The sequence below is a fragment of the Ptychodera flava genome, unplaced genomic scaffold, assembly GCF_041260155.1.
Source record: "Ptychodera flava strain L36383 unplaced genomic scaffold, AS_Pfla_20210202 Scaffold_28__1_contigs__length_4768798_pilon, whole genome shotgun sequence".
NCBI classification, from domain to species: domain Eukaryota; kingdom Metazoa; phylum Hemichordata; class Enteropneusta; family Ptychoderidae; genus Ptychodera; species Ptychodera flava.
The window spans coordinates 833,593-856,245 of NW_027248350.1; the positions used below are offsets into that span (position 1 = coordinate 833,593).

A 22,653-nucleotide genomic window follows, 5' to 3' on the forward strand; every position below is an offset into this window, starting at 1 on the left:
ATACGGCCTCCAACCACAGCCCTGCTGACTGCCGTAGACCGGCGTCATGCGGTCCAAATTTGGACGGCCCACGAAAACCTGCTTTTCTACTTTCGGCCGAAATCAACTCTATGCAATTTACTCTCGTGATGTCCAACACGCACCGTTAGTTTGCCAGCGATACACGGTCAAAGGCCCAGTGGCTTGCCATTAGTTGAGTTATTCGTGTAGGCATAGATCAGAATAGAGTTGATTTCGGCCGAAAGTAGAAAGCATTTTTCGTGGGCCGTCCAAATTTGGACCGCATGACGCCGGTCTACGGCAGTCAGCAGGGCTGCATATGTGGCCCAAAATGAACCAACGATTTAGGTGCCCATGTCTACACGACCGGTCGTACGACCGCTTTCTAGTCGCGAAATCAAAGTCGCTATTCACGTACACAGTTGTTTAAAATCGCCTTAAATGCGCATGCGCTGCGCTCATAAATCGTACGAGGCTTCCGGTTTACGACGATGGTCGGGGGAGGGGGGTGGCTGATCATGTTTAACCACAAAAAAATAATGAGATTGCACAATCACCACAATAATTTAAAATAATGTTTCATCATCATCATCATCATCATCATCATCATCATCACTCGACATTTCTACACTGTAATCAGTCGAGGGTCGTGGCTATAGGCCTAAAGTTTTCTTGATTTTTTCACACATTTCCCCTCCACGACCCGTCGTGGGTCGTGGCAAGAAGGGATTGAAATTTTTCCCAACGAGTCCTCCACGACCGGTCGCGGGTCGTGGCTACAAGTGTTTGACATTTTCCCTACATTTCGCCTCCACGACCGGTCGTGGTCGCAGTTTTTATTTTTGATACAAGATATTTTTTTCTCTGCGACCGGTATTAATATAAGTTTTTCTCCACGATCTGTCGCCAGGATGCGGCAACGTACGAAATAATCGTTGTAACACTGCAACGACAATTTCAGGCGCCAAATTTTATTAAACCTTCCTGTTAAGGTCAAGCGCGCTGTGATGGCGCCCTATAATAGCGCCAATATTGCGTAATGATATGTGCGTAATAGCTGTGGAAGGCCTATAAGTGAACTTTCGCGCTTTTTATCGTCATTCGACGATTGGATCACGATCATAACGATGATTGTCGAAGAGGTTCCAGAAGACTTTCTGAATCATGGGCCAGAGATTGGGCTCCGCAGGAAAAAGAAATTTATATCGAGAGCGGATTTTCGCCTCCGGGTCCTTTGTAAGGTAGAAGGCTATCTTCAAGGTTACAAAGTTAAAGTCCTTTCTTCAAGACCGCCACTTTTTGCGGAGAGGTACGTATATTTTATTTAATGTGTTCGAACATAACGCGCCAATTTCGCCACAACCCACGACTTGTTGTGGCGAAAGTAACACTGATGGGCAACAACCCACGACAGGTCGTAGAGTAGATAAAGTAATGATACAAAATGACAATTTTGTGTTACAAGCACACACGACCTATCATGACAAAAAATATATGTGCATGCGCGTTTTCAGTGCTATCCGTTAATTCTGCACGTTAAGTATTTCGCGACTAGAAAGCGGTCGTACGACTGGTCGTGTAGCATGGGCACCTAAATCGTTGGTTCATTTTGGGCAGGTATCGTAAATTGTGTGAGCGGTTGTGTTATTCGGGTAGGCATAGATCAGAATCGAGTTGATTTCAGTGAAATTAGTTAGAAAAGCGTCCTTTGCGGTCCAAATTTGGACCGCATGTCACCGGTTTTGTCTATGGCAGTTAGCAGGGCTGTGGTGGGAGGCCGTATAACCCCGGGAAAATACAGCATCGCAGGGCTATGATTCACAGTGATCGTATTGTTCGATCAAGAACCAAACGGCCCTTTTCGTCAGGGCCACATAATGTTATTCCGAAAAGAGATCTGCCCGCCAGTGAAAGATTTGTTTGAACGCGTTCGTATGATCATTGCGATGCATGTGTATGAGTCCTGACCTCACGTTCAACGACTTTTTACATTTTACCTGCTACAAATTGTGTGCTTACCCTGAGTGCTTTCTGACAGATGTCGAAATAGACTGCTGGACACGACGTCGTTTCTTCGGAATTTCACAATCTGATGAACTAATGAAGAAATAACAGAAAATAAAGTGATAGTTAACAAGATGCTTCGCAAAACCCTACTGAATGAATGTTTGTGAAAGAGATAACTGGAAATGCATGATATGATGCTTTGTACTGTCGGGAATAGTCAGATCTGACCGTCGTCAGTCTAGTGAAAAAAATGACACCGCAGCATCTCACACTCAAAATCCATACCTGCCCTGTGAAGCTGAAGTGAGTATGAGAATGACTCCAATTTTACACTCGCAAGTGTTTATCTCACCTGAAATACACACAGCAAGTTGATTACAAAGTTGCACATTCCAAAAAAGGCAATTAGGGTAAACTATTTTACAGAATCGGTTTGGAGACCATGACGTGATTAAGCCTCTCCATGTTTTTTTTTCAGTTATTAGTTATTTTGTAATATACAGAAAGAGTTGGGGATTGATATCTCTCAATCCCTTCCATATTATACTATCATTTGTCCGAAAATGAAAATAAGGAAGGTCGGGAAGAAATGATCAAATAAATAAAATTATGATTCTCCAGCATCTTGTGTTCATTGTGTCTCTTCGGTCATTGGTGGAGCTCAGACAACTTGTGGTTAGAAGGGTACCGTTAGATTTAGGTGGGTGAGATTCTTGAATCTCCAGGTGAATACATGATGTTGTAGCTGAGGGACAGTTTCAAATAGGGTCAATAATAGATCTACGGCTTGCTGATTTTCACCTTGGTTATCTATTTCAAACTGTAGCCTATAACATGGTATTCACAGCTACACGTAATCATACTAAATGTCACCTTGACTTTCATTCATTCATTCTGCATCAGTTTTGTGAAAAGAATACCAAGCAATAAATAATGTTTATTTAATATTTATTTCTGGGCAACCCTAAAAATTCAAGTAGATGCCAAATTTATTTCACGCTATATTTGTACACTTGGTATTTTTTATTATTATTATTATTTATTTCTTAAAAAGCGCACTACACTTCGTCTCAGTGCTCTGTACACAAACAATGAAAAGAATGAAAATAAAAGAAAATCAAAACATATCATTAAACACAGTAACATTCCTTAAAAAGATCAGTTTTCAACTGGCGCTTAAAGGATTGAACCGAACAGTTTAAAATAGCATTAGTAAACGCTTGTTCATTCCATAATATTGGAGCAGCAACTGAAAAAGCACGGAAACCATAGTTTACAGTAGTGTTCCTCGTATCACGCCGAATTAACAATAATTTATTTCTTTCTTATTTATTTCTGGATACACTGGTATATTTCCTATATCAATGATATACATGTATAGCATTGAACAAAATTTCATCCACTGATGTTTGCCTGCATATTCATGTAGTATTTGAAATAAACAACCCTATGTGCTACACTGTTTTCTTGATATTGAAGGTGTCATAATTTCTTTCGAGAGAGAGTGGAGATACCATAGCCAAAGAAAAGTGACTTTTGTGTTGAAGAATAAATTATGCAGATGTTAAAGTATGAGTCATTGCTAAAGGAACGAGTAAAGTGTTGTATTTATGACCTGAAAAGATACAGGCGTGTTGAAAATTATAACTATCAACAAACAACAGTACAAATAGTTATCCTGGATTTCATGGAAATGTGTCAGGACTTTCCCCATTCAATCTTTGTCTCATCATCATGTTATTTTTTGTGAGTTAAAGTTGTCATTTATATAACTTTAATGTTGAAAAATGATCAATTCATTAAAATGTTCGTTGTCTGCATGCTCGCAAAGTGATTCTTTTTCACCCTGGAGTGCGGAGACAAAACGTTGTGGGACGCCACACTGTTTGATTGACAATCTTGTGAGATGAAAGTTGCAATTTGTGAACCACTCACAGACCTTGTTGTTGATGAACTTCCCCCATGTGGTATAAAATTGAGACAATATTCGGAAAGAACCGATCATTGCGCAAGTTTTAGAGAAGACAATCAACCCGACGGATATGGGAGGGCTTTATTTTTAAAATATCATCCAATGATAGTTTGGATTTATTTTATAGACATCCTGAAGGAAAGTCATTCATTGACGCCAACTCGCAACTTTGAACAAAGCGAGAGCCCGGGCCCGGGGATGTTTGAGTACGATCACCCGGCCGGCGGCCCGGCCTCGACAATATTTACCCAGGGCCGGCGTTCCCGTTGATAGATCATACCATGTAAAGTTTTCTTACTACTATAGGCCTACTCGCATTACTTTTTTGCGGATATTTTGTAAATCACACATTTCCAATCGCGTAAATAATAAGCTTAGGCTCCATGCACTGAGAATAAACCAACAAGGGACGGACTACGTCGTATCACAACATTTTCACGTCCTTTCGTGTGATCACGACCTCCGCCACTCCATCCCGGTGTCAGCCCCGGCCGGACTGGATGTGTTTAATCACGGCAATTTGACAGCAATACTTGAAAAGAAATACACTACATCCCTACTCATTGTAAAACTTTATCTTTCTGACATTATTATCCAAACATCCTTTCACAAACTCCTCACTTTGCGCGATATGCACATATATACGTTTTCCCAGGCCAGGAGATACGGCGCGCCTTTCATCGGCTTGTAACAGCTTATACACTGAGTTCGTTGACCTCATCGTACGTCTGGGCGACCGACTGGGCGACGCGCGCGAAATCGAAATATCTTTTAAAAATTGGAAGTTTTGAATAGTTCATGTTGTTTGAATGTTATAATTTTTAAAAGCTCCATGGCTCCTATAATATTCCTATCTATTGGTCTAAATCTACGCCTCTTTTACGAGGGTATACCGTTTCGGTCACAGGTTCATGTTTGTTTGCACAGGCAAAACATGGTCGGGGTGCTAATCCGCGGCTTGTCCGGAGTGTTCGCTTGATGTCGCTAATTCACATTAAATCAAACCCATTCACAATTTTAAAGACGGGACGAGTAAATGAAGGTATGGCTGGAGTAAATTAACATATTTCGGGACATTATACGCGTAGAGATACTTGAAATTAGCGGTTTTCGTTTGTGCTGAATTTGTTCCGTTAGAACATAGGGTAAGCGACGGGGGTCACGTATAGCGGTCGGGCGCACTTACAAACAAAAAGTCGGTCGCGAGCCCCCCACCGGAGACGGAATATTATAATTATTAATCGCAAACACGGAGATAATTTAAGCAAACAAATTAAATCAGGTGAATGTCAGAATAATCCGCAAGAAACTTACCAAAATGTACCTCATTAAATGCGATTGTGTTTGTTTATATTTGCCTTTATTATATATTTCTCGCGCGGGGGCACCGTCAATTGTTAGGGTAAGCGAGAGTACACGGGATTTTGCGAGAGATTTTGAAAAATCGCATTTTTTATCAAAATTATGAATTTTTATCAACATATTACTGTACCACCGTGTTCTTGGATGAGAAGAGAACGCGTGGCCACAAAACAGGGTCTCTTTACGATCTGTGCTTGGAGAACGGGGTGAAAAAATGATCCGGGCGTAAATAGGTCAACCTGAATTCTTTTTACTATATAGTAGTAATTATTCTGAGGTAGGATCGGCTGTGCGTATTGGTCTCTACAGTTCGGTGACCTAATGGCGGCATAGTATCTGACTATTGATTCGTTAATCAGACATGCGCTAGACTACCCTTAGGCTATAGTCTACTGGTAAGCTTAAGGTGGTTGGAAAGGCTATTTTTGCACCAATTCTTTTCTCAGAGTTAATGTCAAGTTTCAAGTGTTAGAATCAAGATATTTAGTTCAAATTTTCAGGATAACTCCCTTAGTTAATATTTTCTCCAAAGCATATACAAATTGTATATTTGCAGCCATGATTTTGAAATATGACACCAGTAAATATTAAAATTTAATTTTTCATATTTTTTTTACATATTTGAATTTAATAATAATTGGATAGTATTAATATTACCAAATTAGTTATAAATATGTTGACACTATTTATTGTAAGATTTGTACGGCAGGATTTGTAAATAAAATTTGTTTTTATGATTTTACATGGGTTTGTATATCAAAAAATTATTAAAATTCTTTCAAATTTCAAAACGTGATTTTTCAAAAATACTTCAAATACAGGAAAATTGTGCCGTACAAATCTTATCTGTAACCTTGTTAGTAGGCTGTAAAAATTCCATGTCCATATCTCATTTCAAAGTTGGATTAAAATGGTATACAATTATGTAGGAAAACTGTTATTCTGTCAAAAATGTTGAAAACAAGCCATATTTGCACCCCTCTTTTGAAGTCATAGAGCAGTTTTTTTGGTTAATCTCACTTTTGACACCTCTTTGACACTCAAAGAATCTAAAAATGCATTTACAATAGCAGTCACTCACTCTGAATGCCAGCACCGCCTTGTCAAACTTTCCTAAAAACAGCAAATAATGACTTTCCCTTTTCAAACATTTTATTAAAAGCTAGGGGACCTCTACCATAGTTAATACACTAAGGACTCACAACTTCTTCTTATTTGGTCAGTTTTTCAGAAGTTTTAACAGGCTATAACTCTGCAATGCCTTTGTGCCCAAATGTCTAGTTTTTTTTATTCCACAGAGAATGTTGACTACTTTTATATTTTAATAGTTTTGTTGAAATTTATAACTGACGCTCTAGCCTTTCCAACCACCTTAAGGGAACGAGTATTATTAACGGCAGTTGTAGGGGCTGGAAGGAAATTATTTCATTAGCTTTTTGGCGCCCCACCCCTTGACTTGAGCCTTCTGTTGGCAAGGAAAATTTCGTTGAGCAACCAGGATAAACTCTTCTCAAATTCCAGACCACTTGGAGTGTGCCATTGACGGTGTGGGAACAATTACCACTTTCATAGTCACTCATGAGCTATTCAGCTCTGGGACTATTCCCCCCATGTGTGTACATAAGTGAGAAAAAAAGGAAAAAATGTACACACGTCTATGGGCGAAAAGTCCCAGAGCTGAATAGCTCACGAGTGACTGTGCCACTTTGTATAAATGCGTGTACACAAAAACTGGATATTATACACGAGCTCTGATAGTATATAAACAGCCTTTAGGTACGTGTGCAAAATATTATCCAATGGCGCGATGAGTAGCACACAGACGACTCCCTCTAGATGCTTTGCTGTAGGTGCCACATCATTAAAGGGATAGTAGCGGTAACTTTTGACCATTTTTTCCGCCCGACCACATAATAAAAACCAAGCTAGATTATATCTATCCCACCCTAATTGTCGATTGACAAGGAAATAAGTCGAAACTAACACCCGATTGTGAATAACGAACGGTAATAAAACTGTTTGCTGGCCTGCCGCTAAGCGAAGTTCACGGCGCTTGTGTTTACAAAATGTTAGGCGATCACGTGGTATGGAGCTCAAGGAGTGATGATATCACTAGCCACGCGAGAGCGGGATTTTAAACGTGATCACTGTAACAATGGAGACCGAGAGCATCGTATTTATATCCAACTTACGCACATGTTTATCTGTTTTGATTGTGATGTACGTCCACTGTTCGTTTGAATCTGGAGTGTTATTTGTTCAAACTCTTTTTTTCTGTTGCTTGAGTATGAGAATGCTTTTTACGTTTCAAGTGGTGATGCATTAGGTCAGAGTAAAAAAAAAGGTAATTGAGGCCCAGTGGCCGGACCCGGCATCGGCAGTCAATGCATCGCGTGAGCTAGCACCAGGGTCTGAAACCACGGTCACCGCGTCAAAAAGCCTGAAACGTCGAGCATTTTTCCACCAACTATTCTTTACCAAAGTTTAAAACTAGTGCATGCATAATTCGGTCAGTTTGCTTTGTCATTTATCGGCGAACAAGTCAACTAGTTCAACGTAAAGGTGACGATGCGATGCTGTACTTCAAGTTAACGGGATCGGGAACGGCTTACACTCGAGGCTCGCGGACACTAGTTGTGTAGGTACGTTTGACGTTGACCTACATGATCCGCAGGAATTACTTTTTGAGCAAAATTTTGGTTGTATTTGTCGTTGAGTCATTACATTTGCTAACTCTGGTTACGTTTCCTGAATACCAAACCAATAAATTTAAACGTGCCACATTGTTTCTGCTACAGCGACCACTACAAGTACAGTGAGCAGTGACAGTTCGCGAGCTCGCACGCGGGGCCTGGGTCACCATCAAGTATTGTTCAGTGCAGCCGACAGCTGTCGACGTCCGCGATATGTACGGGCTGTTTTATCTGCTTATTTTCCTGAAAGAGTGTTTTGCATTTTGGCTAAACAATCACTCTGTAAGGCGCTTTCGTACTTTGGACATTTCCATCGTTAGTATTGCCTATTTCAGTCTATTTTCAAATGCATGTTTTTTGTTTTGTTTTGTTGTTTGTTTGTTTTTTTGGGGGGGCATTCTTATAAAAATGTACTTCCGTCGCAAGCATCACCAATATCTGAATGTAGCAACATACAAAACAAGTGTACATGCATGGTTACCGAAGTAAGATTATTTTGCAAATGAAAAAAACCCCAAAATAACTGCAACTATACATCATGCGAAGAATTTATTTACAAAAGTGACCAAATTTTATCCAGTTACCAGCAACTTAGCTCTGCGTAGTGTATTACCTGCATTATACGGCCTCACACCACAGCCCTGCAGACTGCCTTAGCAAATCCGCTGGTAGCTCGTCGAAATACAGCCCACAGTTTCTGCGCCGGAAACGGCCGATTTTGAATCCAAAACTTGCACTGATCTTCGTTTTCGAGCACACCCACCTCGCCTAGGTACACGATGTGCTCAGCCGCGCTTGTAAATTTACGCAAAGCCTACTTTTCTCTCACTATGCGAGGGAAGTGTTCGTGGGAGGACGTATAACGCTGGTAACACACAGCCCTGCTACGCAGAGCTACCCGCAACTCAATTTGGTCTCTCACATTCGAAATGTTCAAGGGTTGTGACTGTGAAGGCTAACGTAAACATTTTACATCGCATAGCCACACAGTGGTGGACATGTGAATAGGCTTCCTTGTTTAGACATGATAAGGATCGGATATTGCCAAACTGTCAGTTATATTCCCAGCTGCAGCTGTCAATGTGAATGGCAGATACATTGTTCTGTCGACCCCACTGGTCGCTTGCGCTGTGGTGTCGGCGCGAACCAGAATGGAACTGTGCGGTACTTCTCTCGCATATGCGTACAAAGTCCATTACGTTGCATTCTGTGTGTCAACAACGTTGAATTTCTCTCCGTCAAGAAATTCACTTCGTCGACATCCTTTATCACGAGGAATTGATACACGTTATACTGAGGTCAATTAGTAGGTGATTCTTCATGATCACTATGCTTATTCATGTGAATAGTTCGCGACGTACAACAAAAATTGTGAAAATATTCTCAAAAGTTACAGCTACTATCACTTTAATAATTTACCGCTATGAACTAGCAACAGCTTTCACTGGTATATGGCCACACTCTGAGGAGTTTATCTAAATATATCGAGAATTTGCACGTGCCCTAAAATAATATGATTACAAATAAACGACGTATCGAGGAAGAAATTGGAGATTTTGTTTCTCGAAAATTAAGAAAGAAGAGGTGCTTGTGAATAATACACCACTTGATGAGTGGATAAAAGTTTGCAAAGTTTTTTGCATTTTGAAAGTGCGGGAAAGAAGGCAATGCTTCCTTGTTTTATGTTTGCTTCGCAAAACGGGATTAGTTGCCCTGTTATTATTCAGGCCTTTTCGAGATAAGTTGAGTGGCGATACCTTCACACATAACACTCCTGACAGGAGTCCTGGAATTGGCATTTAGGTACGTACAAGACACGCGCTTCTCTTAAGTAAAACTTGTCAGAGCTTCCCGGATATAGTCATGTGTTATGGGCACCAAAATGTCGACGTAAATGTATATAAGTCTGATATTATTACCTTGTAGCAGGTGTACGAGCTGTGCCTGTAGGTACCTGCGACGGCAGATTCGTCGAAGCCTGGGGCGGTCGCCATGATCAATCTCAAGAAGGTAAATTCCGAACAGAGTACCTGACTGTGGTTGAATAAACACTGCCGGTCAAAAGAAGTAGTGGCTCCTTTAGGGTTCTACGTATTGAGTGTAAACAAATGCGCCAAGCCATTGTAAATTGTATTTATTGGTAACATATTAGTAATGAATGACTCTGAATGCGGCAGTCATATGTCCGACGGACTGCATACATCTGATCGAAATCGAGTTCATGCTATTGTATACTCGGTGGAAGGTTTCACATGAAATCGCAAAACACAATACAGTATTTGAGATACGGACACATTATAGTAATTACAAAGGATGTTCAAATGCATAAATAAACTTATAGTCAAATTGAGGGGATGGGATCGTCTGCACCTATTGGTCTCTGCAATCGAGTGACCTAATTACGGTATAGAGTCTGGCCATTGCTACGTTAATCAGACACGACACAAAACGCCAGGCTACCTTAAGATGAAACATCGTTTTCTACACTGTCCAAAAACTGGTCATTTCCATCCCATTTCTCAAGTAACATACATTTATATCAATCGATCGTCTTGTTGGTCTTAATTTCCAATGCTTTAAAATGGTAAAAAATACTTCATCAGAGCAGCTCTGTGGGCGGAGAGATGTGTGCGATTTTCTCAAGCCCTGGCACGTATTGATATGCCCCAGTATTATTCATACCAGCTTACAATGTACGTCAGACACAGTCAACCCATTGTTTCATTGTTTGGTATCCAACCTTTTTGGCACGTAGTGTACATTGCTGCATCGTAAAGCAACGAATTATCGGTCAATCGACCCTCTGAAACCTGCATCCCGCCAATTGTAGAAGGACTTTAAGCAAAGGTAATATGTAGAATGCTTACGGTAACAAGATTTATACTCTACTATTAAGATTTCCCTTTGCACTCAAAATAGTAACCTACGTAAGGGTATGGAAGCTTGCATATGATTTCTAGAACTTGTAGACAGTATTTTTTGCAGGTATAATAATGGCACCGATTAAAGGTCAGAGTAACGTACTACCTTATATGAAAGCAGATATTTGTGGCAGGGCATGTCGAATCGCGTACCTGTAAGGGCCCGTCGATAATACAAACACTAGTACTCATACGGCAAGTGAAAGAGCTGGTTTAGCTCTCGTGCAATTATCTTGCCAGTGTGCAAATTTGCACTAACTAAGCTTATATATTAAGGTTCTGCAACATAAACTATGTATGTGTGTATGTATGTGTATGTGTGTGTTAGATGAGAGAGAGAGTTTGTGTGTGTGTGAGAGAGAGAGTTGCCAATAAGATATAGTTTTGAACTGTTTTGTGTTCATCCAGTGAGTGGTGTAATCTTCCAACAACTTATATTAGCAAAATGTCGTATTTGGCAGAGTTCAAATCATGATGAAACTCAGAGACTTTAGTTCTTGGAGGGGGAGTGTGGTGCAATGCAAGAGTTGAATTTATCCACGATCCCTAATTTTTTTTGACGCACAAAGTACATATGGATGCGATGTTATGACTGTCGCCCTCTAGCGATGTGTTTGCAAACTGGGGAAGTTAAGGATCTTAGAAATAACATGTGGTTGAAGTGGACGTAAACAGTTATAATGTGAGGCATTTTGTCGTTCTCAGTGCTTGAATCGAACAAAGGAAGAGGGAAAAAAATCCAACGCTTACAAGTTTGCATCATTAATAACGTTCCACAAAGTTGAATTTTTGAAAATAAAAATCAATCGAATGATGCTTATTGGCTTTTACTTCAAAGATCATGCGGGGAGAAATGCAAAACTCCTCGCTGACAATAAATACATCTTCGTAAAGATGTGTGTGGCTGGAAAAAATGCTGAGTCTGCTACATTTTAACCCACATTATATGCATTAAAAAGCCGCCGGACAACAGTTCTTCCTTTACAGACAGGGTATGACTGTAATTAAAATAAATCAATACTTACGAAATGAAAAAATTATGAATACACGTTTATAGAAGATCATGTAAGTTGTCAGCAAACGCATGATTGTAATTTGCTGTGGCCACTGTGCTTGTCAACGTTTGATTAAATTGGTTAATAAGAGATACGAAATGTGTACATTTTTTACATTTTAGCAAATTACCTTGTACACGGGTATGTTACAGAGGTCATTCACTTTGACGTCAACTTTGCTATTATATAAGCGTACCTCACTTGCTACCGAATGCCTAATGACAAAGAAGTCATGAATTTATGAGCAAGACAATAAAATGATGATGATATTGACGTACCAGTGTGAGAGTGTCTGATCATGAATTGTATCAATATGTACAGAGAATGATACGATTAGTTAACATTTTCATTGTATGCAAATAACCACTGCATATGGATGCAGGGGGACGCAGAAAGAAGAAGGAAGATGGGTCGACAGCTGGCAATATTTATAATGCATGTGTAAGAAATGATCGGTGTTATGTTCGAAGACTTTCAAGCAGTACTCTGTTTCTGTATCCCGACGTTCTCTGTCTGGTATTTTCCCGATGGGAAACGGTAAGCAGTAAGTTACACTGAGTCATGAGGATGAAAAAACCTGTTTTCACAGTTCTGCATTTTCATGAAAGAGGTATGCTTGATTTAGAGGATATTTGGGGAATCAAAAGTACTTTTTATATTATCCAGCAATAACCAGCTTAGACAAAGACAATTATCATGTTCTGGTCAAAGCTATCGATAATTATAGCTCGCAATTGTCAAGTAATGTACAAAGTCATGCTTTTGGATGAAATCATCGACTAGAAATAAATACGTGTTCTCCCCACAGAAGACCTGGTTGAGTTTCAAAAATGATCACTCTACGTGTGATTTAATTGGCGTATGGCAATCGAATCATTGCAGGAAAATGAGGCGATATATCGGAAAGCTACGGAATGACTGTCGCTTAACGTTAGTATATTAACATCTAAATACATAAATTAGTTGGATTAATATATCGATATACAATTCTATCATTTTCTTTTTGATTTCCCATTTTAGGGAAATAGAACTCAACATCCAGCTGCTTGAAATATGTCAAATCATCACTGATAACATTTTTAAAATATCAGCGACAAGGAAGAACGAACTCTAGACGACAACATCATCGTATTTGTGTATTGAGAAAACTGCACTCCTCGATGAAAATCAGGACATAGCAACGTATTCGACGTCATCACTTCAGTTCATACTAGGGCAACGAATTGTGATGTGGCTCAGGTGTGGAAAGAATAAACGGACTGACTTATCAGTTATATCGTGTGTGCAATACAAATTGTGTATCAATAATATTTGCCGAGACGAAGGTATGCTTCAAAGCCATATCGGCATACATACATACATGCATCATTCTAGTAAAATTTGGAGGGAAGGACTGTTTCCGTAAGGTTTGTTCAGCAGTAGGCGCAGCGTGGATGAAACCATCATGTTGAGATTGTGACCTTTGAGCTCTCAGATCGACGACTGAGGGCGGCTGACTTCTTATTACTCTTGCTCATTCGGCTGCACTTACACAAATCCCCCGTACAAATTGTCAAAGCTGTTATTGGAAACGCCGGGAATAATGTCTTTGTCTCACTCTACAGTTCTATTTTAATGGAACTTCTATAATGCGATAGGCCTTTCTAAACTTTCCTTAAAGACTCTACGATATTATAGCAAAGTGGAAGCCATCTGGAGTTCCTTGCTGTTATCCTTCGCCTTGACAGAAAATATATTGATCAAGTTGCACTTGTACAGCGGAAATTTGTACAGTTCTTTTAATTACAATGTACAATACAGGAGTTTCGATTATTATTCTCTGTGCAACATATTTCACCTGCCGTTTCGTGAGAGAAAACGTACGTTTTTTTATATTTTTGTTTTATTTAATGCTTAGTATAAGTGTCATAATCTTCTAAAGTCAACGTCTACGGAGCAGACAATAAGGACACTTTGTTACTTTCTTTATCTTTGCCTCAATAGTTACAAGTAACTTGAGGAAGCACATGTACCGTGTTATTCTGAAATGTCCAAGATTTTGATGATATTTGTAAAGCAGACCCACTTGTTGATTAATCTACTTCAGCTTTTGTACTTTTTAACTTTTGTAATTTACTTTGAAAAGACTGCTTTCATCGTTTTGGGACGTTTCCTTTTCGCCTTTGTTGTCCTCGGTATAGTTGCTGTATTATTATAGCTTTTATGTTCTTTTTATTTCTCAGTGTGAATGCTCTATAGTTGCTATTTACGGTACCTATAAATGCGCCTCTACCCCGATATGTTAGACTGTGACACTGTATCTAAGGATACAGCCTGTAGCTGTAGCCTTATTTCATATCGAAGGGAGCTACAATAAAATTCTTCCAAACAGTTGGGGAGAGAAGCTCAAAAAATTGTAAAACATGTTTTTAAGGCTGCCTAAATGTTAAGGTGGTTGGAAAGGCTATTTTTGCACCAATTCTTTTCTCAGGGTTAATGTCAAGTTTCAAGTGTTAGAATCAAGATATTTAGTTCAAATTTTCAGGATAACTCCTTAGTTAATATATTCTCCAAAGAATACAAAAATTGTATATTTGCAGCCATGATTTTGAAATATGACACCAGTAAATATTAAAATTTAATTTTTCATATATTTTTTACATATTTGAATTTAATAATAATTGGATAGTATTAATATTACCAAATTAGTTATAAATATGTTGACACTATTTATTGTAAGATTTGTACGGCAGGATTTGTAAATAAATTTGTTTTTATGATTTTACATTGGTTTATATATCAAAAAATTATTAAAAATTCTTTCAAATTTCAAAATGTGATTTTTCAAAAGTACTTCAAATACAGGAAAATTGTGCCGTACAAATCTTATCTGTAACCTTGTTAATAGGCTGTAAAAATTCCATGTCCATATCTCATTTCAAAGTTGGATTAATTTGGTATACAATTATGTAGGAAAACTGCTATTCTGTCAAAAATGTTGAAAACAAGCCATATTTGTACCCCTCTTTGAAGTCATAGAGCAGTTTTTTTGGTTAATCTCACTTTTGACACCTCTTTGACACTCAAAGAATCTAAAAATGCATTTACAATAGCAGTCACTCACTCTGAATGCCAGCACCGCCTTGTCAAACTTTCCTGAAAAACAGCAAATAATGACTTTCCCTTTTCAAACATTTTATTAAAAGCTAGGGGACCTCTACCATAGTTAACACACTAAGGACTCCCCAACTTCTTCTTATTTGGTCAGTTTTTCAGAAGTTTTAACAGGCTATAACTCTGCAATGCCTTTGTGCCCAAATGTCTAGTTTTTTTTATTCCACAGAGAATGTTGACTACTTTTACATTTTAATAGTTTTGTTGAAATTTATAACTGACGCTCTAGCCTTTCCAACCACCTTAAAACATTTCGCCTTTGTTTTACTTTCATATGAACATTGCCACTTCCTCTCGATCAATAAAGTTTCATAAGGACATGACATTTTAATTTCCTCTAGTTGAGTGGGTGTGTAAAGAACAACAGTAAGAATATACTGACTAAACCCTTGCAACAACAGCTGAACTCTCGCAGCAGCTATGTACTATACTATGCAGTGGTACCCTTGTCAACAGACCCTCGTTTTTCTTGAGGGTCTATGCATTGGTAAACAACGTGTACGTGCTTTGCATACATTTCTTTTGTTACCACCTCGGTGCTGCATGATTGAACAAAACATGCAGTTCTCTATCGTAGCTACTCCATTAAACATAATTTCAAGGTCACAGAATGACTGGCGACAAAATGAGGTATAAAGAATTTATCAGATTCTGAACAAGTGTTTTAGAAACATGGATGTGTTTTCGAACATATATATGAATACGAATGGCAGAGAGAATTTAAAATATTTAGACGTTTGACGAAAATAATAACGAAGCAGGCCCTAAGGCCAATAGTGGGCGCGGCGCTTGTCCTGCACACGGTAAGCTTATGTATTCTGGGCGATTACAGACTGGCCTGCCATGGCGAAGTTAAAAACAACTTATGCACGTCCGACTTCGATCACGGCGCGCTTATAGTTTGGGTTGATGTGTAACCTTGAGGACACACAAACCTCTCCTCATGGGCTAAGAAGGTGGCTCTTACTCAAATAATACCCATAACCTGCAGACACTGTGCACCCGCGTACAAGTTTTTGTCAAGTCGTAAAGCTAGTTACCTCAATGTTGCTCTTTCGGGAGTACGAGCTGCGTCTACCGATCTGCCAGGGACAGTAGTTTCGACGAAGCCTGAGGCAGTCGCCATTGCCAATCCCAGATACCAAAATCCAAAAGGAGTTTGATATAACTTGCAGAACGTTTACACGGACATAGTGACGATGTTTACTCTCACACAGAGGGCTGAGCAATAAAATGGCGCCTACCCACACAGGAAAAAGGTTTACGTTTTTGTAAGGGAAGGAGTAGAATTAACGGGAGGGGGGGGGCGAGTACACACTTCGGACCCATGAGAAAGGAAGGGATGACAACCGACCTGTAAAACAATTTTCAGAACCTGAACTTCCAAATTATATATATGGAGCGTGAATATAATTGTAGAGATTGCCGACTGTGAGACGGAAACCATCTCGATAACGCTTGCTCTTCATTCTTCGCTCAGACATGGAGATGAAGACAACTTGAGACTTGGAAAGTTTAACTTTGGAGGACCATTTCGTAGTTAACAGTCAACATTCTTCAACCATGTCGAAATATCGAGAATATCTGCGTATAAATCTAACCCAACGTTAAAAGTGGGGGAAAGGCAAGAATGTGGATTGCATTATGTCATTATAACATTTGCAAACGGCCATTTTAAAACTTGTTCTCTTCTTTCCAAAATTTCATATAAGCAGCACATCTTTTCACATTTGCTTTCTTGCAAAACTTTATTCCCAAGTTTGTCAGTTTCCTTCTTTCACTATCTCTATTCACGTATGCCGTTACTTCAGCGGGATTTTCATTTCTGTGTCTATTTTTTGTTTTTTCTATACTGTTCCTAAATTATTTTCTCCGTTCTCCTGAGAATTTCTTCTCGTCATTTAATTTTACAACAAATTTATTACGGGAACGGAACCATCCATCTCATCAACCCGACACTGGCACTCATAAGCTGTTCCGTAAAATTCCAAAACACCCGTATTTGGGACATTTCAACAGAAAAGACCTCCTTTATTTCGAGAAATATAGGAAAAGCGCTATGTGAACATTGCTCTTTCCCTGACATATAACCATGCTCTTTCCCTGACACATAATTTATGCATGACTGCCAACACGGCGAGGCAATACTATGCATGACTGCGAATACGGCGATACTTTGCTGCGGATCCGTAGCTCTACCACTCCCTTTGCTGGTTTTGTTGGGGGGGGAGTGGGCCCCACTCTCTCTGATCCACCAACACAACCAGCAAAGGGAGTGGCAGGGCTACGGATCCGCAGCAAGGCGATAATATGCATGTTTGCCAACACGGCGATACTATACACTGTGGTTCCAGGATGTTTACCATTAGATTTTTCCGATTTTTGTCCAATCGAGCTGGAAGTACCGCAATGCGGTGACCAGGACGAGATGTTTTTATCAGCGTCACAGGGGCTGTCCACCGTGTACCTACAACATACTACTTGGGTGCGCACAATGGAAAAGTATATGAGAGTACGTGCATTGTCACGGTTCAAGGCCGCTGACCTAGTTACTCACTAAACCAAGATACATACATGTTTACTCGTCAATGGTTGCGCGATACAAATTGTAGACATGTTTTACATGAGGGGAGGACCATGTGATGTCATCGGGTTAGTGATTTCTCTCTGCTTCATTTTGAATTATATTTTAGGACGACCTATTTTGGCGATAAATGTGTTTACTTTCCCTTTCAGGTGAATATTTTTTGACCAATATTCCCGATTTTCTTTGTTGAAATGACATTGCATGAAATTCCCGGGGATAGCATTCCAAAGCAATAGAGTACTTATGCGCTTTCCCATGATCTAGTCAAAGGGAAGGTTTTGTTCATCATCTAGATCAAAGAAACATGAAGGAGGAGTATTTTATATACAAAAGCTTATCCGTGAAATAATTATGATACAAGTTTGAAATCTGGTACTTAATTATCTTAGCCATGTCAGCGCTAAGTTGACAACCAAATATGAACTGAAAATGCTCCTGTGTTTCAGCATATACAATTGCTCTATACAGTTGTCTGTATAGAGCAATATTTGCGATAAGTTTACAACTTCATTGAAGTAATTATAATCAACATCACGAACGATTTTTTCATCGTAGATTAATTGAAAAGTCGATAATTATAGAAATATAAAATAAGCTCAAATGGATACGCTGAATTCCCTTTGAATCTGTCACTATGTCACTACTTTGCATGTAGCAAGTGCAATTTACTTAGGTCAGGACCTTCCAAACACGATTGGAACTAATTTGGGATAATTGGATTTTCATATTTTTTAAATTTATCAAATTGTTAAGTGATGTATAGCTGAATGTTGCAATAATACAAATTACTCATAAAAACAAGTGTGTAATTTAAAAAGAAAAGCAGATAAGTTTACATTTATAGATTAATTAAGTCGACATTACTTCACCATCCAATTATCCCAAATTAGTTTCAATCGTGTTCCAACTTCAAATGCAAACTGCGAAAGCTCAATGGATATACAAATTGTAAATTAGCTGACCTCAAAATGTAAAACGTCTTTTACTTCCATTAGGTAATTTTACCATCAATATACATACCGGTGCCGCTTTCATTGACTTTGGTCGACGTCAAGTCCCTCCTCGTATCGCTAATCCTGATAAATATTCTATTACCTGCATACAAATGATGAATCAGCTGATATTGCAAGCTTCCATGAAATGGTCATTAGAAATGCAAATAGGCTGACATTAAAATGCAAAATATTATTCACTAAAATGCAACATTGTTTTCTCATCAATATCCGTGGTGAGTTTCATAAACTTTGGAAAAATCCTCCTAGTCTCAAGTCCCTAATTAAGAAAGTTAATTGAATATGCAAAGTAGTAAATACCTAATGTAAAAATGCTAAACGACTTTCACTATTAAATATGAAAACCATTACGCTATTTATTAACTTGTTTATGTATATATGTAAAAGACTTTCATGAATGTTATATGACAGCATCCCCAATGTACATAGCAATCCATCGAGATATACATCCATAATTAGGAATAATTAGGAATTAATTTAGCAAGTAGCTGATCTGTAAATGCCAAGATGACTTTTAATAATGTTACAAGACTTAGTCTTCAATGTAGATAGCAAGTTTCGCAATCTTAGATCAAGTCACTTCAGATATATATCCCTCCTTTCGAATGCCGTTAAATATGAAATTTCGTTAATTAGCTGATCTGAAAATGCCAGACAACTTTTCCTATATCACATTATTATTCTATCTTCTTTTCAATGTACGTGACAATTTTTATCAACGTTGGTCTGGTCAATTCGGACATAGACTTTAATGCTTTGTAAAATATCAGACATCCCTCTCTAGATAGGAAGGCAGCCAAGGCCAATGCTGCAAAAAGGGTAATACCATTTCATTGTTAGTGTTGAATATTCGCGGGCTAAAAGGAAAAATATGCAATCTCGAGTTTGCCTAGCTTGTCAAAGTTATGACATAATTTGTCTTGTTGAAACATTTTGTTTGAAGGATGACAACTTTCTTTTTTGTCTCTTTATAATTCTTTCTTTAGAGAGTCCGAGTATTTTCCCAGCTCTAACAATGTCACATAGAGATTGACCAAGTGGAAGTGTAACTAGATATACCAAAAATGTAGTAGAACTAGAGTTCAATGTCATGTGGAGATTGCGTGTACTTCCTTTATTTTCACAAATAACGCATTTATTTGAATAGTAGATAGTTGTGTACCTTTGGGTTGCTGTTATACACGTCCTGAAAATCAAAGTGAGATGATTGAAAAATTGCATGAGTTTTTAATAAAAGTTTGCTCTGTGAACTGTGGTAAGTCAGTGATTCACACAGGTGGTTTCAATGAAGGAGTTGGTCAGCTTCATGATTTTATTGTCGGTGACACAACCACGTATGTCCGCGTGTAAATTTTGATAATGTTTCGGACACATTGCATCGTTCCAAGGACTCAGTTGTAACGCCAGCAGGTAAAATATTAATAGAAATGTGTAAGTGATCTGGTATTCAAATTGCCTATGGTAAAACAGGTAGGGATAAAGATGGTAATTATGCAGTTTTTTTCCAAAACCGGTGCAAGTGTGATTGATTACGTCACTTCATCCACCGAACCATTTGACACATTGTCCGATTTCAAAGTTACTGTACTTCCTCGCAATGAACCACATCACATGCCGTCGTCAAATGTTTGTCAATTTCAGACAAAATCTGAAGAGAATTTTGCAGAGACTGTACGATATAAATACAGATATGTATTTTAAGAAAGCCTGTCCTCTAATCAAGTAACGGACCTCCTTAGAGATTCTTTAGATTGCTAACCAGATATGGATACATCTATTTCCAATTTGATAAAGTCGTTGAAATGTGCTAGGAAAACATGAAGTGTGTGGTACGCTGGTTGGTGTGACAATAATTCGGTTTTGAAGAAACGGTGTATGTATAATTACTTTAAACAATTCAGAAAGACAATACAAACATGTCGTAACAAAAACTGAGAAAATTAAAAGTCTATTAAAGAAAAGCTTTCCAGAGAATTGAAAGATAGGTTCTCAGATATTTGTCAAATTTTAAGTCTTGGTTCGAGAGTCCGGTTCAAGACTTTCGAATTACTTTTGCTGTCATGTTGGCGTAAGACAAGGTAACATGCTAAATTCTGTACTTTTTATTGCTTCATTGAAGAGTTAAATGATATGTTAATTCTAGAAATAATGGAATTCAGCTTACTTAGCATATTTATAGTTCGCTTGCATTGATGAATTGTGACGATGTCACATTCTTTGCTAACTTAGTTGTCAATTTTCAGAATTGATCAACGTTTTAGAGGACTTTGTAAAAACCGGGAATGAGTGTAAATGATGATCAAACAAAAGTAATTGTGTTTAAGTTGTAAAAACATTGTAGTTGTTTATATTTATTGCAAATATCTAGGCGTTATATTGTCATTAAAATAGGTGGGACTGGGCGATATCTATGTTAGAAGAGCGAGTTAGTAAATATTTAGCTGTTTTCTCCGCCGCCAGTAAAAAGGTATATGTCTTTACATTTGCGACAAACGTTTGGCGGTTAGAAGGTAGAAGCCTGTATTTTTTTAATCAAGGTAACTGAGAAGAGAAGCTCTTGTAGGCCCCTTAAAGTGAACATGAACACTGTAAATAAGACAACTTATAATTTAGCTGAGTCTCACAAACGCTTAAAGTTACAGAACCGTTGGTTTTCTATCTGACCTGCGAAAACATGATCTTGTAAGGTTAAAACAAACGGATGCGTTAATCTAATGTGGTTGTTAAACAAGTTACACATATATGTTGCACCCTGTACTCTTAAATAAAGGAGTGCAGGTTTAGGATGAAACGGAGATAGCTGACCATGACGTCTGGCCTCAAATGAAAGTATGGCACAGGTGAGGGCAACCAGTAGAGGGCGCTGTCTCCCATGCTGTCAGCGTACATAGTTATGCAACTACTGTGGCCCTTCACAATGTTGGCTACATATTATGCTCTTTTATACAACAGTTTTTGCCATTTTATTGCACGCTTCTGATATTTGGGGCTTTCAGCAATTTGAAAAACGAAAACAAAATGCGAAGAACACGGTGCAAGTCATTTTTGAGTTTATACCAGATTAAGTACAAAAAAACGGAGCAATAACGAATGGATGTGGCAGATTGCCAATCAATGTCTTTTCGTTCAAACGATATGTGAAGTTCTGTTTAAAATTAATTGAGTTACCATGTTCTAGACTAGCGCCTCAAGCTCATACAATGGTTTTTAGACTTGATTTATATAAGTTATTTCCCAGAGTCCTGTGTGTGACCCCATATTTCGATACAAACACAAACAACAAACATGGACGAGTGCATCCAGCAGGGCCTCCTTTGTTCCTGACGAGCTTGAAGACGAATTAGAAATTGACGAACATTCAGACAATAGCTGTGTCAGTGATTTTGATTTTCCTTATAAGAAGAAATACCAAGCTGTAGACGAACTGGGAACTGATGCCATGCCGACAGAACAGTACGTTCACTTTCATTTTCAGACGTGAATAAAATAGTTCGCAAGCAAACACCTGATAAAATTTACCCCGGGTAAAGAGTAAAAACACGACCGATTCATTAAATCGTACGCAACGCAACGGGCCTTTCCTTGTGATTTTGACAAGTCAATGGTATCGTACTACCTGTCGCAACCATGTTTACTTTGCGTTGCTGTCAAGGCCAAAACACTACCTCGCGAAAATCGTAAAACAACACCGCAGCCGTTTATGTAAAACCATGGAGGTAGTCTCTACTACCTCCATGCATGGACGAACTCGGCACAGCTGGTAGCCCTCGACTCTGCTTTCCGAAAGTTTCAGAACACTCACCCTTCTGCTGTTTCTGGATTGTCGCCGATTTTTAATCGGAAGTCTTTTCATGAAAGTTCGTGTTGTTGTTGTTGTTGTTTTAGTTGTT

General features: G+C 38.6%; 3 protein-coding genes across 4 annotated transcripts in view; all 3 read right to left on the minus strand.

The window, feature by feature from the left end:
• Window positions 1–10,028, minus strand: part of LOC139126937 (uncharacterized) — a 203,296-nt gene extending 193,268 nt beyond the window's left edge. Inside the window, exons 1-3 of the mRNA XM_070692857.1 lie at window positions 9,989–10,028; window positions 2,293–2,359; window positions 2,020–2,097 (exon numbers count right to left, since the gene is read on the minus strand). Of these exons, the coding sequence (XP_070548958.1) occupies window positions 2,020–2,097; window positions 2,293–2,359; window positions 9,989–10,028 (185 nt within the window). The remainder of the gene's footprint in view (window positions 1–2,019; window positions 2,098–2,292; window positions 2,360–9,988) is intronic.
• The window catches only part of LOC139127004 (uncharacterized), a 140,828-nt gene extending 124,394 nt beyond the window's left edge, over window positions 1–16,434 (minus strand). The window contains exon 1 of the mRNA XM_070692935.1: window positions 16,204–16,434. The gene's annotated coding sequence lies outside the window, so the exon portion shown is untranslated. The remainder of the gene's footprint in view (window positions 1–16,203) is intronic.
• Window positions 1–22,653, minus strand: part of LOC139127005 (estrogen-related receptor gamma-like) — a 303,315-nt gene that overhangs the window by 253,358 nt on the left and 27,304 nt on the right. The gene's annotated exons all lie outside the window — the stretch shown is intronic.